Here is a 17,091-nt window from a genome sequence, read left to right on the forward strand (position 1 = left end):
ACTATTGACTGAAAAAAGTAATTAGTGATTTTGAGTGTTTTGTTTTTGTTTTTAACTTTTTTAGTACAATAAAATTTGGATAGTATATATACTCAATAAAGATGACTCTTAACATTTTTTTTTTCTTTATTTTATTTTTTTTATTGATTGTTAGGTCCATTGATCTCACTTCCAAGGGGTTTTAAGTTTTTGATTGATGCATGTTTAAGGGTTTTATACTATAAATCTTTTATTAACTGATATGACTATCAGGTCAATTACTAATTAATTAAATTTATCCGTCAAATTTGGTTATTCAATTTTTCACTTATATGACACCATGTGACACTTGTGTGGACTATTACATAAGTTTATCAGAAAATTATAATAAAAATTGTAATGTTCAAAACATTTCCGTAAGTTTTAAGGTACACATTTTTTGTTTTTTTCCTAGATGGTTGCCAACTGATCGTGACAACCTCAACCTTTTTCCCCACATAAATTACAATGATATGATGAGATTTAATTGGACAAATAATGTAAAGCTGAGGAGCAAGAGTGCTAATTCGTGTTCTCATATTAAATTTGAATCGTATCGTAAATAAGTTAAACTCTTCGATTCTAATCCTGTAATTTTGTATTGAGTTCGTATCAAGTTCATGAATCATGTCAAAAATTACCTGTCATTATGTTGTGTATCGGGTTCAAGTCGTGTCAAAACATAGATGTATATATAAGGCTATATAGGCTAACCATAATTCGATCCCTTTAGTTAAACGGGTCAAACTCCTCGACCATGACCTTTTAATTTCATATTGAGTTTCATCGTCGTGCCAAAAATTGTAAGCTCTCGTGTACAGTCATAATGAACATCCTTTACAGTTAAAAAAAAAAGAAAAAAGAAAAAAGAAAAAAAAGCTGTGTCGCTGATAGAGTAAATTTCGTCCATTCATCTTTAATTTGTAAAACAACTCTTCCACTCTTCAAGGTGAGATTATAAAGAGTTAACCATCGACGATCCGTCTCCTCGCATCTCTCCCCCTCCCTCGCTCGCATCTCTCGTCTTCTCTCTCTAGCTCGATCTCTCTTTTTGCAGGTTTCTTTTTTTCTTTCTTTTTTTGGCGAGGTTTTCATTTTCCTTGTTTAATTAAGAAAGATGGGTCGAGTTAAACTCCCAATTAAGAGAATAGAAAACACGACGAATCGGCAAGTTACCTTCTCCAAACGTAGAAATGGGATCGTTAAAAAGGCTTACGAGCTCTCCGTTCTTTGTGACATCGACATTGCTCTCATCATGTTCTCTCCCTCTGGTCGTCTCACTCACTTCTCCGGCAAGAGCAGGTGCGCGCCTTTTTTTTGTCTTCCTTTCACAATTAGTGCATTTGTCTTTATAATGTCTTCTTCTCCGGCCAGCCTTGTTTTTTCGTACTTCAAATATTTTTATTAAAAATTATTTTTGAGCGACGGCCGAAAATGGTCGACTACTTTCTGATCAGTTACGACAGAATTGCGACAGTGGTCCGGCAATTTAAAAAAGAAAACTCAAATCCAAAAAATGGTTTAAAAAAAATTAAAAATAGAAACTATTTCCGAAACTAAACAATTTTTTTTTTTTTTTTTTTTTTTGGGTTAAACTAAAAATTTATATTTTTGGTTGTAACACAAAAAAAATACATAAAATACTTACGAAAAGATATTTCACGCCTAAACAAACGGAGCTTAATCATATAACATCCTACAACAAGCCCTTTAATTATGATCTCTTTTTTTTTTTTTTTTTTTTTTTTTTTCTTTACAGAATCGAGGAAGTGTTTGCACGTTACATAAATCTGCCCGATCATGATAGAGGATGGTAAGAATTTTACGGATAAAGCAATTTTCTTGGCTTCATAATTTTTGTTCTTCTTCATCAAACCAAATTGTTAATTAATAACAAACATTTCCCTTCTCTTGCAGTGTTGTTCAAAATAGAGAGGTAACGTAATAAATGAAATTTAATCATCATATCAAAGTTGGAGATCGTGAGTTAACCTTAATTTCACAATTTGTTTTTTATTTTAATTAAATATTCAACGTGTAAAATTTAATAATTGATAATTTAACATGATAACAGAATCAGCGATCATGACTTCAAACCCTGACATCATAATTCTCTCTCAAGTTACAAATCATTTATGTCTTATTAATCATCATATCCTTGCAGTTTTTACTGAGCACCCTTAAGAAACTCAAGAACGAAAGTGACATAGCCCTTCAACTTGCCATGTACATCTCTCTCTCTCTCTCTCTCTCTCTCTCTCTCTCTCTCTCCCTTCTTCTTCTTCTTCTTCTTTTTTTTTTTTTTTTTTTTTCCTTTAAAATTATTTATTGATTTCTGTACAACGTGTTCAACCAGTCCAGCGGCCAAGAATTCAGATGTGGAGGTATATATAATTACAAATATTTTAAATTTCTTGTTAGACTTAATAGTATATGTCTTGCCATAGATTAAAAAATTGATCATGATTTTCCTTTAATACTTATATAGGAACTCCGAAGAGAAATTAGCAACTTGCAACATCAGCTTCACACGGCTGAACAGCAGTTAAGGTTAGAATTCTATATGTGACTAAAAATTCTTTCTAATCTTAATTTCCACCTAATGCATCAGAGTACGAGCAATGCTAGAAATTATATTTTTATCACGAGTAATGCTACTGTTTATACTCATTTATCAAATCAATTTCACACTAGTTGACATGACGTGACGTGACGTATTTTAAGTAATTATCTTCCCTTTTGGTTTTTTATTTTTATTTTTGTATTTTAAGAAACCACTTAAAACATGCCACATTACTCTTTTATTACACAATTGTCCTACAATGCTTATGTGATAGCTAGTTCTAACCAACCCTTAAATTAGTCATCGTTAAAAAATAAATAAATAAAAATTGCAAGGCTCGGTTGAAAATGTCATCCCAACATTATAGGATAAAAATGTAGATTCAAACATTAATCAATACAATTACAATTTAGATTGAAGTGAAAACCAATATTAAATGGCTACAATTTTGGTTCCCTTTCTAAGCAATTTCCTTGGTTAATTAGTATTTTTGAGCCGGACCCTCTTTTGCTCAAATCAATGGAGGAACTTGAATCATGTGAGAAGAATCTTTTGGACGCCTTGAGGCGTGTCAAGCAAATTAGAAAGGTGAAGCCTAGCTATTGTTCTCTATAATTTTTTTTCTTCCCTAATGAAGCTTCTATATGTAATATGGTGCTTATGCATGCAAAAAGTGTCACAATTACTGACAGATCGATTTTCTTCATTGCAGGAAAATATACATAATACCCATTTATCCGCCTATGACCCATCTAGTGCACAGGTGATAATATTTTAGGCAAATAATACTTTTAAAAAGAAAAAAAAAATTATACATTTTTTCTTTCTTTCTGTTATTTATTTATTTTTATTTTTTTGGTGGGTTTCAACTTAATTTCATATGACTAGAATTTTAGTAATTATTTTCAGGCCATAAATTTAAGAATTTTTGTTGCATTTTTTGGATACTTCTTCATGCTTGTAATAGTTCTTAAGATTATTAAACGCAGATATACTTGGACACACAAGATGGACTACCAACATCATTTGAAAATGAGATCGTTTCTTGGTTACCAGAGAATGGACACAACCCAACCCAAATTTGTGTAGGATCTGAATCGTCTTGCATCCCTATGCGGTAAACCGTTAATATATATATTTTGCCGATAAGTCGTATTAGAATATAAATTAAATAACTTAAGCATTTGAGATAAGTAAGTATTTAACATGTATTCGAGCAAAGGTTTTTGAATTCGAACCTTGCTTTCGTTATTTTGTTTCCTATCTTTGATACTCATTCCGAGCTTGCGAATTTACTTTTAGGAACCAATCCCCAGAGGAAATTTATAATCAGGTACCTTATGACACAAATAATATAAATGTGGATTCAAGCAACATGGGAGGATACCACATAAGCAATCCAGGTGATGATGGGTTACCGTCTTGGCATCATTCCTGCTCTGCAACAGAACTCCTCTCTACCTTCATGCCCCCAACCTCATTTCCTCCCATTAAGGTGCTTTTATAGCACAAAACGCTAATCTAAATTGTTTGTTTCATCTTCTATGTTGTTAAGTAATATTTGTGGCTGGAGTTGATGACATCATTCCTGATCAGGATTGTCTACAATTCACTGACCGAATTACAGCCAATTCGGGCCGGCCCTACGGAGGTCAGGTACGAGGCCCACTTGCACCAGCCTCACACCTGCCCTCGCGGTGGGGCTTGCCTGAATTGATTGCAATTCAGTCTGCAAATTGCAATCAAGATTATAGCAGTGTTAAGTGTGGGAGCATTTCTTAATCGTGCCTTCACCACTAATGATGCATAACAAATTTTTTGTTTTTGCCAGCATGAAGTTGCAGGACTAAGCATTTCATCAATGATGTCGCAGCAGCAGGTAGAGACTGCATCAAACTACCCACTAGTGCCATCTAGCAGCGAAGATGCAAACTGCGAGGGCAAGCTGCCTCAAATGAAAGTAGAATGACCAAATGTTTCTTCACTAGTGCTGTTAAGTTAACACAATTTTGCAATAGAGGATCTTTCCATCCTTGATTTAACAAATTTAACACCTTGATTGTCATGAATAGAGCATTTCATGGAGATGATACTTCCTTATACATAAGATCTATCTCAGTTAATTCCAATCTAACATTTGCTTAAGCAATAAGCCAACTAAACAAACAAAGAGATAATGAAACTGTCACTGAGGTAACTCCCCCCAACAAATTGGGACTTCAGAGTAAAATCTCAAGATCTTCAAAGTACAAATTTTCTGCAAGGCCATCCCATTCCCATGAGCAATCCTCCTGGTTTGCTGCACTATTCATGAGTGTGTCATTTGATACATTTCCCATCGTGCCCTGCTTACATGACAATATAAAGTGAGTGTACATTGTTGCCAAAAATGAGTTCATTGGGTTTTATTTGCATTATCTGACCTCAATAGATAAGTTAGTTGGCAAAGATGAGTTCACCGGAGTTTCGGGCAGCTGATGCACTCGACTAGGAGCCGCTACGAGTTTCTGCTCAGCATCAAAATCACAATTTTTCTTGTTGGTATTGTTGGAGGAGGAGGAGCAGCTGCTGCAGGCGGCAGCGGTATTACCCAAAAAAAGTTCTCGTCCTAGTGGAGATAAAAACCTGAAACATGTATATACGTAATTACAAAGGAATTGAATGAGAATGAATAAACTGTTATTATGTAAGATACAAAATCTGCAGAAAAATCAATAATCAAGAATAGAAATTAGACTTATATAATAAACTTACTTCTTGGAGGGCAGAGGTAGATTCACATTCATTTTCTGAGCGGTATTGAGACAGCTAATTATCTCATTAGGATCATGGTCTACACCATTCTGCAAATTAAGATGGTTATGTTTCCAAAAAGTAGTAGAATTTACATAAGAGTGGAATTTACAGAACTCTAATTGAGTTGTACTTTATTGAACAAAAATGATGATTTACAGAAATATAAATAAGCACCTGAATTGATGGAATTTGAGTTCCTGGAGTTGCGGACAAGAGTCCGGATTGGCGTACGGAAGGGAAAGCTGTCATGGGGATGTCGGATGTGTTCTTGTCGGACGCGCCGGGTAGATATTCAAGTATGCTCTTTCGGGTCTGGCTTGGAACTGCAAGACGATGATGGTTTGTGATTTGTATTATATCTAATTATAACGAAAATGCCTTGGAATATTATGTTTATGTCTCCATGACTACCACGAGGAACTATATAGAAAAATAATAATTAAACAATAAAATTTGAGTGTTTACTGATTGATGTGGTAAGTGACATATAAATTGTTATGTTAATTTGTAAGAAACTTATAATAAAAGACATGGTAACCCTCTTAACATTTTTTTTTTAAAAAAAAAATTAATTATACCTTCCATATGATGGTTGGAGAGAGTAAGAGGTACGTATTCGCGCCATTATGCTAGAGATTTTCATTAAGAGTAATGTTAAATCTATATTTTTATCCTGTAATTATATTACCATGCTGGTGTGTCAGGTCCAACCAACATTTGGATTAATTATTGTTAAAAAAAAAAAAAAAAAAAAAATCAAATGATTGTTTGAGACACAGTATTTTGAGATAATTATAGAATAAAAATATAGTATATATCATTCTTTCTTCCATTAATTTGCTCAATTGCATGTAAGTATTGAAGTAAATTCCCATGCCACCATGATGCCTTTGATCCTTCACCATTGTTTAATTAGGATTTATTTCTTTTTTAAGGGCTAAGATGACACTACCAATAAAATGATTGCCATTGCTACCGACAAATTTGAGCATTTAAGACCAATAAACTTATGGAGCCGGTTCTAGAGAGAAAAAGAAGAAAGAAGATAGGTGTTTCCTTCTTAGTCCTACTAGGGTTATGGAGGTTTTTGTTTTTCTCATGGCTTAGATTCAGTGGAGCTTTTGTTCTCCTAATCCTTCTAGGGTTATGAAGCTTTGTGCGTGTGTGTGTGTGTGTGTTTTTTTTTTTTTTTTTTTTTCTTCTCTTCAGGTAGGAAGGCTAACACGAGAAGTCTCGTAGGGAAGCGGCCTCTCTTCTCCATTTGTGTTGCTAGCGAAAGTTTGACTGAACTTTCTTATTCTATATCTACTTTTTGAAGCCAGATTTATGTTTTTCCGCTGGTTTCTGCAAGACGTGTAGTTTCTCTTCCGACGTCGGCTTGTGTTGGGTGCTTTATGTAGTTTTTTTCTTTTTTTTTTTTAGAGTAGTTTTTGAAAGTCTGTCTGTTAAATTTGCAGATTTTACTGGACTTTTTATGGCTTGTTAATTAGATCAGTCATCTTTTCTTTGTTAAGGGTGTTTTTTTGTTAAAGAGTGACTCAAACATCTGTCCTTGTAATATTTGTTTATTTGTAGGCAGCACTCAAGTCAGATTTTTTTGGCTTAGTGTGTAAGGTGTTGATGTGCCTCTATTCACTATATTTGCCCTCACTACAAAAAAAAGGGACATTTATGGACGGTTTTTTTCTAGACGGTTTCTAAAACCGTCTAGAAAATAAAATTTGTAGACGGTTTTTTTGAAACCGTCTAGAAAAAATTTATTATGGACGGTTTGATTAAACCGTCTATAAAATTCCAGACGGTTTTAACTAAACCGTCTATAAATTTTTTAAAACCGTCGGTAAATTTTATTTCCAGACGGTTTAGTTAAAACCGTCTGAAATTTTATAGACGGTTTTTATCAAACCGTCTGGAATTTCTTTTTTCCACAACACGTCATCAATCTGCGTGATACCTCTTATTTCACCGCGTCCGTCAGATTTATTTGCCAACCAAAATCACAACCAACGATCTCTTTCTCTCTCTGATCTCTCAGTCTTCTTCTTCCCCCAAAACTCTCTTCTCCCCAAATCTCTCTTCTCTCTCTCGTCTCTCTGATCCTTCTCACTAGGTGGCGATCCGTCCAAATACGCGTCCATGGTCTTGGCGACTCTCTGCATCGCAGTGGAGCAGTCCTCTCCGAAATCACCGGCGTTAAATACGGCCACACTCTTCTCCTTCTTCGCGAATCCCGAGATGATTCTCCTCACGCTCTCCAGGTCGAACAGCCTCTCTCCGTCGTAGGTGAAAGAGAGCACCAGGAGGTCGTCGACGGTCACATGCTCCAATATCGCTGAGATCCACTTCTCGAGCTCGTTCTTGCACTTGGTGTTCAAAGCCTGGAGGAATATCGCCGATCGGAGAAGGCAGCAGAGGAAGTTGATCGGGGTTTCCGGGCTGATTCGGCCGAAATTGGCACTAGGTCGTTGTGGGTTGGAGATGATGGGTTGGTGATTGGGGTGGGTTTCGGTGATTGTTATGGGTTGAAGCTGATGGGTTTGCTTTTTTTTTTTTTGATTGTTTGAGGTATATATTTTTGGTTGATTTGTGAAAGGGGGGTGGTTGGCTGTGGCTGTGGCTGTGGCTGTGGAAGAGAAACGGAGGAAGACGTCGATTAGCTAGCTTGTAGCAGATTTGGTGCGGCTGAACGGGTCGATGGTGGTGAACGGAGCTGATCGATTTTCGGTGGATATTTTTGGACTCCAGTAGAAAACGTAGAAGCTAGCTTCGACCCTTTGACCGCTGGACAAAAATAATAATTAATTAAAAAAAAAAAAAAAAAAACAGGTTCTGGACGGTTTTGCCCAAAACCGTCCAGAATTTTTGTGGACGGTTCTGCCCAAAACCGTCCAGAATTGGTTCCTGACGGTTTGGGTCAAACCGTCTGTAATTGCGGACGGTTTGACCCAAACCGTCTAAAAATTTATTTAGCGACACTATATTCTAGACGGTTTTAAACCGTCTAGAAAAAACCGTCTGGAATTGATTCCAGACAGTTTTTTTTGCATTTCTGGACGGTTTAAAACCGTCCAAAATTTGCTTTTTTTTTTTGTAGTGCTTTAGGTCTCTTCAGATTAATGCATGGTAACTCTAGTTATTTTGTTAAACAAAAGACCAATAACCTTATTATTTTATGATATGTCAACCTATTCTATATACAAAATTTGTGAGACTAGTCAAGAATAGCACACAAGAAAAAAAAAAAAAAAATAAATAATTGATAGTTTCGCGATTGTATTCTTTTTTAGGTGCAAAACTTATGGAATCGGAAGGAAAATGATTTGACGGGGGATGGGACAGTCCCAGCACCCACTTTTTATTAGGTTTTAATGAAAACGTTGTTCATGACATGACATTAGAGACAATTTTTTTTTTTTTTTATTAAAAACTATTTTTTTAATAAAAAGTGGGCACTTTTCCTGTACCCTGTGTATCAGTGCTCAAGTTGGAATGAATAATTTATTTCAATGTTGTTAGTGCATGGAGCTATATTTTGAAGATCAAAGGCAGAAATCAGAAACATTTGTCTCACTTGAATAATGATAAATAATAGTTAATTAATGACGATGATGAGAACCCTGGCTGTAAGGACTACTCCAAGGATCTAGCTGCAGTAGGACTAGGAGTTGGCTAGAAGTAGGGTATTGAGTTGCACAGTTCATGATCTTCATTCCCACAATTGTGGTGTGGAATTGGTGCACACACTTTTGTGCTAATCCTCATTTCATTTATCTGCTCTCCCACCATGTTGTATCATTAATTAGAAGTAATAAGATCGAATATATCATTAATTACAAAGTAATAAGATCGATGGAATAAACATAAACAGAAAAGATTTTTTTTTTTTTTTTTTTTAAGTAATGCTATAAATTATATTTTTATCTTATAAATATCACACTATAATGATGTGACAATTCCAATCCCAATGTGTCATGTCACCATTGTAGAATAAAAATATTAATTTCTAGCATATATTACTTTTTTTTTTTTTTTACATATTTCGGTTGGTTACGAGTAATGCTAGAACTACATTTGTATCCCATAATGCTGACAAGGCAGTCCCAACCAATTAATTGATCAATTCTTGTTAAAATAAAAATAAAAAATGCAGGGGTTGATTGAATTTGCCAGATCAGTATTGTAGGATAAGAATGTGGTCTCTAGCATTACTATTGCTCTTTGGTTATATCAATAAATCATATAGAGTAATGCTAAAAACCACATTTTTATTTCAAAATGCTGACGTAACAGTCTCAACTAATCATTGGATTAATTAGTTATTGTTAGAAAAAAAAAAAAAAAAAAAAAAATCTAAAAATTTGTTAGGACTACCGCTTCGTTAGCATTTTGAAATAAAAAATGTGGTATAAAACATTTGTCAATCATACCTGAACTCTCGATTTTTCACGTGAAGATGACAAATTAGCATGCATATGTATATATGGGGTGGTGTGGAACTTACTTTTCTATTCATGACTCTTTGTAAAGAGCTTTTGAGACTTTTCTTGCACCACAAGAGTTGAGCCAGTGAAGGATCATCACAATATTCCGTGTTTGGCTCGTAATTCCTGTAATGAATTTCAGAGATATATAACAACCTGAGCAGTACTGTCGTGATAACAATGCACTGAGCGGTGTCGTTTTAACTGACCTGAGATTGGCTTTGAGTATTTCTAGTTCAATTGTGGACTTCTTCACTTTTAGCCCAATATGCTGTGGGGAATTAGTTAGTAATTAATCATATATATTAATTAATGTCAGCGTTAAACATCAAAATAATGATAATATTGGAAGAAGCATTATTTAACTGGTCAAAAGGAAATTCAAGAAAGCAAGAACTTACTTCGATTCTGATCAAAGCAATTGATCGATTCCAGGATGAATACGAAGACAGAAGATGTACGTGATAATGCGTCATCAATAAATACTTTGAATCAGTTCTTGTTAAAATTAAAGAAAAAATATAAAGGATTGATTACGATTAATTGTCACGCTAGCATTGTAGAATAAAAATATTAATTTCTAGCATATATTACTCTCTCTCTTTTTTTTTTACACATATTTTGGTTGGTTATGAGTAATGCTAAAAATTATATTTGTATCACACAATGCTAATGGGACAATCCAAACCAATTAATTATATTTCGGTTGGTTTTTCTATAACTTCAATAAAGAATTCCCTTTATTTTTTATTTATTTTTAATTAGAATTTGTTAGTAAAACCATCCCAAATTCAACCTAAGATCGAACCACATCCCAAAATCTCTTGTATTTTCTTTGGTTTATATATATATTAGGAATCTGTTTAGACCCACGATTTGGCGTGTTTAAATGAAATTATGGAAAGTATTCTATTTTAGAGTGCTATAGGGGAAAAAAAAAAATGGTAGTTTGAAAACATAAAAAATAAAATTATATTTTCGCACAATAGGCAAAATGGTACATTTTTAAAACACGATAAAGATTGAAGCTAAAATTTTACAAAATGATTAAATGAATTTTTAAAAATTCAGTTTTTAATAATTACGTTTTAAATTTTTTAATTTTTCATGCACATTTTAAATCCGTTAAACTAAATTGACACTATATGAAACTTGAGGGTTATATTTCTTTTTCTTTTATAAAAATTCCATATATAAACACTAACTTCATTTCACTTAAACAAATCTAAAATAAAAATTTAAGGAAGTATTTCCATTTTTTTCTATTTTGTATCAGACCAATTATACGTACAAAACAGTACGTGGAATAGGTTCTTTGTTATCCCTTCGCCGATGTTTGCCACGTAATCTGATTCCATAGTTGCACACAAGATTTGAGTGTCCCTGTATGCGCGTGAAACAGAAGCAACAATAATAAGTACTAAAGAAGGATTAACAACAACAACAAAAGCAACAATAATAAGTATTAAAGAGGTTGGGATATTATGTCATACTGATATCTTTTATATGGTGACAAGTCTATATATGTACGGTTCAAGCACATCTTCAATCCTGTGAAATAAAAAAAAATGGAAGAGAATTCACGTACGCAATCAAATAAATTAAGCCCAATTCATTTGCTAGGGTTTGGTAGTTGTCAAGCGGACCTCTTTCAGCGGCAAAACGCGACATCGACGTTGCAGAAGACGGACATTTCATGGGCCTTTTTGATGGAACAGACTGCTTCTACGTTTAGAGAACAATGATCACTTGACGTTTCGTTATATTTTCTATCTTCTTCATCTCTACCGCCTTCCGACCCAATGCTTTCGTTATATATTTACACTCAAAGTCAAAGCAATTAATGTCGAAGCAGATTATATATTAGGGAGACGAAGCAAAGCCCGTCGCCTTAATTTGCCTGGTGTCGTAACAATTGGCTAGGGTGACCAAGGAGGAAACGACACATTTAGCACTCTACTCGTCATTTACTGAGAATCTAGCTATGGGTAATTTAGTAATTCAACATGTATGACGAATTTGCTACCATGCCCGGCCACTATCACGCTGCATGCAGCTTAGCTTTTGTCGACTGGTCAGATTGTAAGTAACCCTTGCAGCAATAGTAAACGCAGGGGAAATAAAACCTAGCTAATTAAGTCCCCTCATTTGAAAGCTGTAAGCCAGTTTTATTAACGTGGCGATTTTGCCTCGTTGAGGAATTTAAGAAGAAAGATTCTAGATAAACTCTGGGAAGTTTCTTTGCCATGTATTATTTCACTCTATACTATAAATCTCGCTCCCTTCTCTTAAAAAAAATAAAAAAAATCTCGCTTCACACATGATTGTACGTTCCAAATGGAATCAAGACTCAAAAGTTCAATGGTACGTACAATGCTTGGCCTTGGGAAATAGAACTACGTCATGGCTGGAATCAACCTCTGTTTTCAAAATTCCCGCCAAAACTAACAGAATAGAAAAAGGTCTAAAACAAGTAACAACCACGCGACCTGCCTGCTTCACGAAACTCATACCACGCGCCTCCGTCACGCGTGCGAAGCTCCCCTAGGCCCTAACAAACTCCAGTAACTGCTCCGTACGCCCTTACAGTTTCCTTTAAAATACCCCCTTCCTTGGTTTCCTTTCACCCATTTCGCTCTGTCACTCCCATGGCGACCTCTCTGCAACTCGCAGTGGCTCTCGTGGCGATCTCGTTGCTCGCATCGCTCTGCCTCTCCAGCGCGACCACCATTGGAGGACTCGAGCAAAGCTTCACGGCTTCAACACCTTCAATTCCATCACCACCAGCAGCAACACCACAACCATCTCCCCAAGACCACTCGTTCTTCTCCCACACAGCTCTCCTCCCTGCGATCCTCTCCCATCTTGGCTACCACGAGCTCGCCACCGTCGCACCCTCTCTCTCCGAATCCACCACCTCCATGGCCTGGACCGGTCCCTCCACTCTCTTCGCTCCCACCGACTCCTCCCTTCGCGCCTGCGACTCTTGCTCCGTCGCCAACCTCCTCCGCGAACACATTATTCCTGGCGCTTTCACCATCAACTATCTCCGGAAGCTCCCTTTCGGCTCTAAGATCGAGACCTTGAGCCCAGGCCGCTGCATTACCGTCACCTCCGAGAGGTCCAAGAATGGCAACGACACCATGGCCTCTGCCAAGGTCTTCATCGATGGAGTGGAGGTGACGCGCCCCGATCTCTTCAACAACGGCCTCGTCGTCGTCCACGGCCTCCAAGGCTTCATGGCTGCTCTTTCGCCGTTCTCTTGCGACGTGGAGAGGATGACCTCGCTCTCCTTCCCGTTCCATCCTGACCGCACTGAGGCGCACAAGGTCCACCACTCTGTCATGCGCCTGATGCTCCGGGACGCCATGCTCAGGCTCCGCAACAACGGGTTTAGCATCTTGGCGCTCGCCCTGAGGGTCAAGTACGCCGATCTCGTCGGCCTCAACAACATGACGGTTTTCGCGGTGGACGACCTCTCGATCTTCACCGGCTCTCATTCGTACATCAGCAATGTCCGTTTCCACATCGTGCCGAACCGTTTCCTTACGTTCTCCGACCTTGAGAAGCTTCCTGTGGAGACGACTTTACCGACGCTCGAGCGAGGTCAGTCACTGTTGGTCACCACCGCCGGTGGAGGCTTTCTGGCCGAGCCGTTAAGGATAAACTACGTGAGAATCAAGGCTCCCGAAGTCATGCGCAACCTCAGGATCGTGGTGCACAGCGTGTTCTTGCCGTTCCCGCATATTGATCCAGTTCCTTCAACATACGATCAGATACTCGGCGGAGAAGGAGGATCCAACCGTGGAGATCGCCTGGCCCCGGATCAGGCGGTGAACGGAGTCTGTGATGCTGTGGCAGGGAAAGGAGGTTGCGCTGAGGTTCCCATGCCCCAATTCAAACCGACGGTGGAGATTGAGGATCGCCATGGCCTGTGACGGACAGTCTGATCAGTTCTCGTTGTTTTCTTCTCAAGCCTCGAGGTAGGCCTGTGATGACGTGTGTATACTGGTTTTTGTCTACTCTCAAGTCACTGCTTTTATTTCTCTTATTAGTATCCTTTTTTGTCGAATTGGTACGGTAGGTGTATACAGCCCACTCTGAACGCCTACGATTTGATATAATAATCACGTCACTTTTTGTCACTTCTCTTAATCATATCATTGCTTTTTTTTCGGTCTTTTCTAGCTTAATTGCCACAAAAAGTGACAAAAAGTGAGGCATTGTTTGCTAACCCCTCCCTTCTCCCTTTATTACCACTTATCCTAAAAAATATTAACTTCAAAATAATCTTAACTTTTTTTACTTTTTATATCACATCAATAATTTTTTATTATTATTTAAATAAAAAAATTCACTATAATACAATTTTTTTTTTTTTTTTCACTTTTTTATATAAATTCTTTCTACTTTATATCACATCAATCACTTTTACTTTTACCAAACAAAAAAATTCTCCTTAAAGAGAAGGGAGGGAGATTAGTAAACGGAGCCACAAGTTTTTTATTTCTTGTTTGTGCTAATTTGACTCCAGATTATAAAACAGGAATTAATGATTATAAAAATATGATACTAACTGGTACAATCTTCGTTGAACTGAAGATCTGCAAATTTCAGTGAAATGTAAAAAATTCTCCAAGTATATTTGTTACTAGCCAAATATAATGTCAACTTTATATTGGTTGCTTATCATTTGTGTTTCCCTCAAGTATTGCTATTTCTTGGATAAATCCCATTAAGCAATCAAATTTTGTCCTTGTATATATAATGCTTAAGAGAATGGCGTTTTCTACATGATATAAATCCATTCACAAAATTTGTCTATTTTGTAATTGCTTTGTGGAATCTTGTGTTAGTTGCTGATTTGATCTCAGGTGTAAGGTCTGGTTTGAAATTGACTATCATTGACCACTTTTTGTGTAGTCTTCTAATTGGTCAGTTCTTAATTGGTTTGGACACCATATTTTTCTTTTCATACACAAAAACATTAAAAAAGAATTACCAGTCCCCATTTAGGGTTTCATGTCATCTCCGATTGTTGAACTTGAAAATAGGAGCTTCATTAATCAATAAAAAAAATTGGTTGGAAATTAAACAAAAATTACAAATTAAAAAATAAAATAAAAGAACAGAAGTCTTCTAACCAGAAAGAAAATGGTCAAATCAAAACCCAAAAACCCGTAATCATCATCACAAGCTGGGTACAGCCAACTACAAATTAAAAAATAAATAAAAAACAGAAAGCTTTGGTTAATTGTACTCTCTTCTACTGCTTCAATATTTGCTTGGAAACACGGTCTACGTAGACTTGTTTTGGCTTCTCTTCAAACCCTTCTGCCTTCTTTGAGCTTGTAGAGCAGAAGCCATGAGCTTTTCTCCGTCAAACCCTTGCTTCAGGTTGGGGCTGCCCACAGGCTCGGTTAAGGGTTTCTTTAGAGCCTTTTCCTTGATCAATCTTTCTTGCTTAGAAGAAGATTGTGATTCCTTTGATTTTTCTTCTTCATACAAGGTTGAGATTTTCTTACTCTTGAAGTCTTCAACTGCTTGGCTGCTACTTGCTCCCTCGTTATTCTCACCGTTGCGATCAAGATCTAGTGCTCTACTAACCACGACAAGAGCCAGGCCAAGAAGTTGTTGTTCACCACCGACTCGGAAAGACCAAACTTGGACCACATCGTTTTCCTTGAGTTTATTATTTTCGGCGACATCCTTCCAGTTTGTCCTTAACACGTACATGGAGCTTGTCCTCCCCGACTTTTTGCCCATGTCCCACTGCCTCAATATCATCGTACTCACCGCACGCGAGGGCTCCATGAATGGCACTTCCATTATATTTTGTTTGGCAAGCAAATCTCTCTCTTCCTCTCTCAAGAAACCCCTATCGATCTTCCCAAACGGCATGGACAACCGATTATGGTATCGGTTTAGGTCAGTGTCGGTGAGGCGTTTTTGTATTACCATAATCACCTCGGTTCTGCCTACCGCCTTGATGCGATTCTTAAGATCCTCAGGCAAGTCCGGCGGTGGGTTTGGAACGGCGGGCACATCCAGCTTCGGCCTCTTCTCGGATCTCATACCGGGAGAACGCATGATTTTTCTCTTGAGGCTTGCTACCGGCGGTTTCCATTGTTTCCTATATTTTTCAGCCTCGTATATCTGAGCGGCAACACGACAAACAACTAGGAAATCACCGAAGGCCCGCCCAGTTGGGGCGTGACCCTCCAGATCTTTCAAACTCAACAACCCCATATTGATCACCGAGACTTTCTTTTCTCTATTTCAGCGGCGGAAGAACTATAGGTTCCATTTTATTTATAGGCCAGGTGAAAGCCGAAAGCTAGTGGTAATTCCTATCCGACTCGGTTTCCTAATCCGTGCCAAACAAGCTAGGTTTCCTAATGTTATGGAGTCAATCTGGGAAACATGAGCCATTCTACGCATCTCCCTTCGTCCCCTTGTCACACTTTAATAATAAAAAAATTAAATTTTATTAAAAAGTTGTTTTGATGTCTCATTAAAGACAATATTTTAATAAAAATTAATTTTTTTAAAGAAAAGAGAGTGATAAAAGGAGCATTTCCCAAAAATGTTTCTTTTATTAATAATATCTTATTTAATTTTTTAAAAAAATTACTAATTTCTCGACCACGTAATCAAACAGTGCAGCAGTAGTACTCATTCTCTTTGCCTTTATTGATTTGATAAAGTTCCGTTTGTAATATTTAAAAAAAGGAGTGATCCTTACCCTCACACTACACAACAATGACACAATATCAAGGCACAATAGAGTGGGATTCATGTGTGGGTCCCACTTCATTGTGCCTTGGTGTTGTGTCATTGTTGTGTAGTGTGAGTATTTTAATCATTTCTTATTTAAAAAATAAGTTAAGTTTGTAATTAAATTGCAAGATAGATTTTAAAATTTTTCACTTTTAAAAAAATATTTCATTAGACATTTGAAAAAGAATATATATATATATATTTTTTTATTTTCAAATCGCAATTCTAAAATAATTCATTTTGTGTAATTTGGTTCAAAATCATATTTTTTGTTTAAGAAATAACACTCTCAAGTAGGGGTGAGCAAAAACTCGCGAACCCGCTCCAACCCGCCCCTAAAAATGCGAGTTTTAGTGTTTTTTTTTCCCTGGATCCTCGCCCCGCGTAAATAAAAAAAAAAAAAAAAAATGCCTAACCCTAAATCCTTAAACACTTCTCCTGCGCCGCACCCCT

The 17,091-nt window shown here is 36.7% G+C and overlaps 2 protein-coding genes across 2 annotated transcripts; both read left to right on the top strand.

Moving 5' to 3' along the window:
* The first annotated feature begins 1,135 nt into the window (after positions 1 to 1,135).
* On the top strand, positions 1,136 to 4,550 carry LOC133856785 (agamous-like MADS-box protein AGL104). Its single transcript, XM_062291834.1, has 11 exons — positions 1,136 to 1,320; positions 1,778 to 1,831; positions 1,936 to 1,954; positions 2,183 to 2,244; positions 2,375 to 2,402; positions 2,507 to 2,568; positions 3,067 to 3,169; positions 3,294 to 3,344; positions 3,571 to 3,698; positions 3,884 to 4,076; positions 4,413 to 4,550. Exons 1-11 carry the CDS (start codon positions 1,136 to 1,138, stop codon positions 4,548 to 4,550), a joined length of 1,023 nt encoding a protein of 340 aa, XP_062147818.1.
* A 7,956-nt stretch (positions 4,551 to 12,506) lies between these two features.
* Positions 12,507 to 13,796, top strand: LOC133856787 (fasciclin-like arabinogalactan protein 21). Its single transcript, XM_062291835.1, has one exon. The coding sequence runs from the start codon at positions 12,507 to 12,509 to the stop codon at positions 13,794 to 13,796; it is 1,290 nt and encodes a 429-aa protein (XP_062147819.1).
* Positions 13,797 to 17,091: the final 3,295 nt, after the last annotated feature.

Source organism: Alnus glutinosa, chromosome 14, assembly GCF_958979055.1.
Source record: "Alnus glutinosa chromosome 14, dhAlnGlut1.1, whole genome shotgun sequence".
In the NCBI taxonomy this organism is placed as follows: Eukaryota; Viridiplantae; Streptophyta; class Magnoliopsida; order Fagales; family Betulaceae; genus Alnus; species Alnus glutinosa.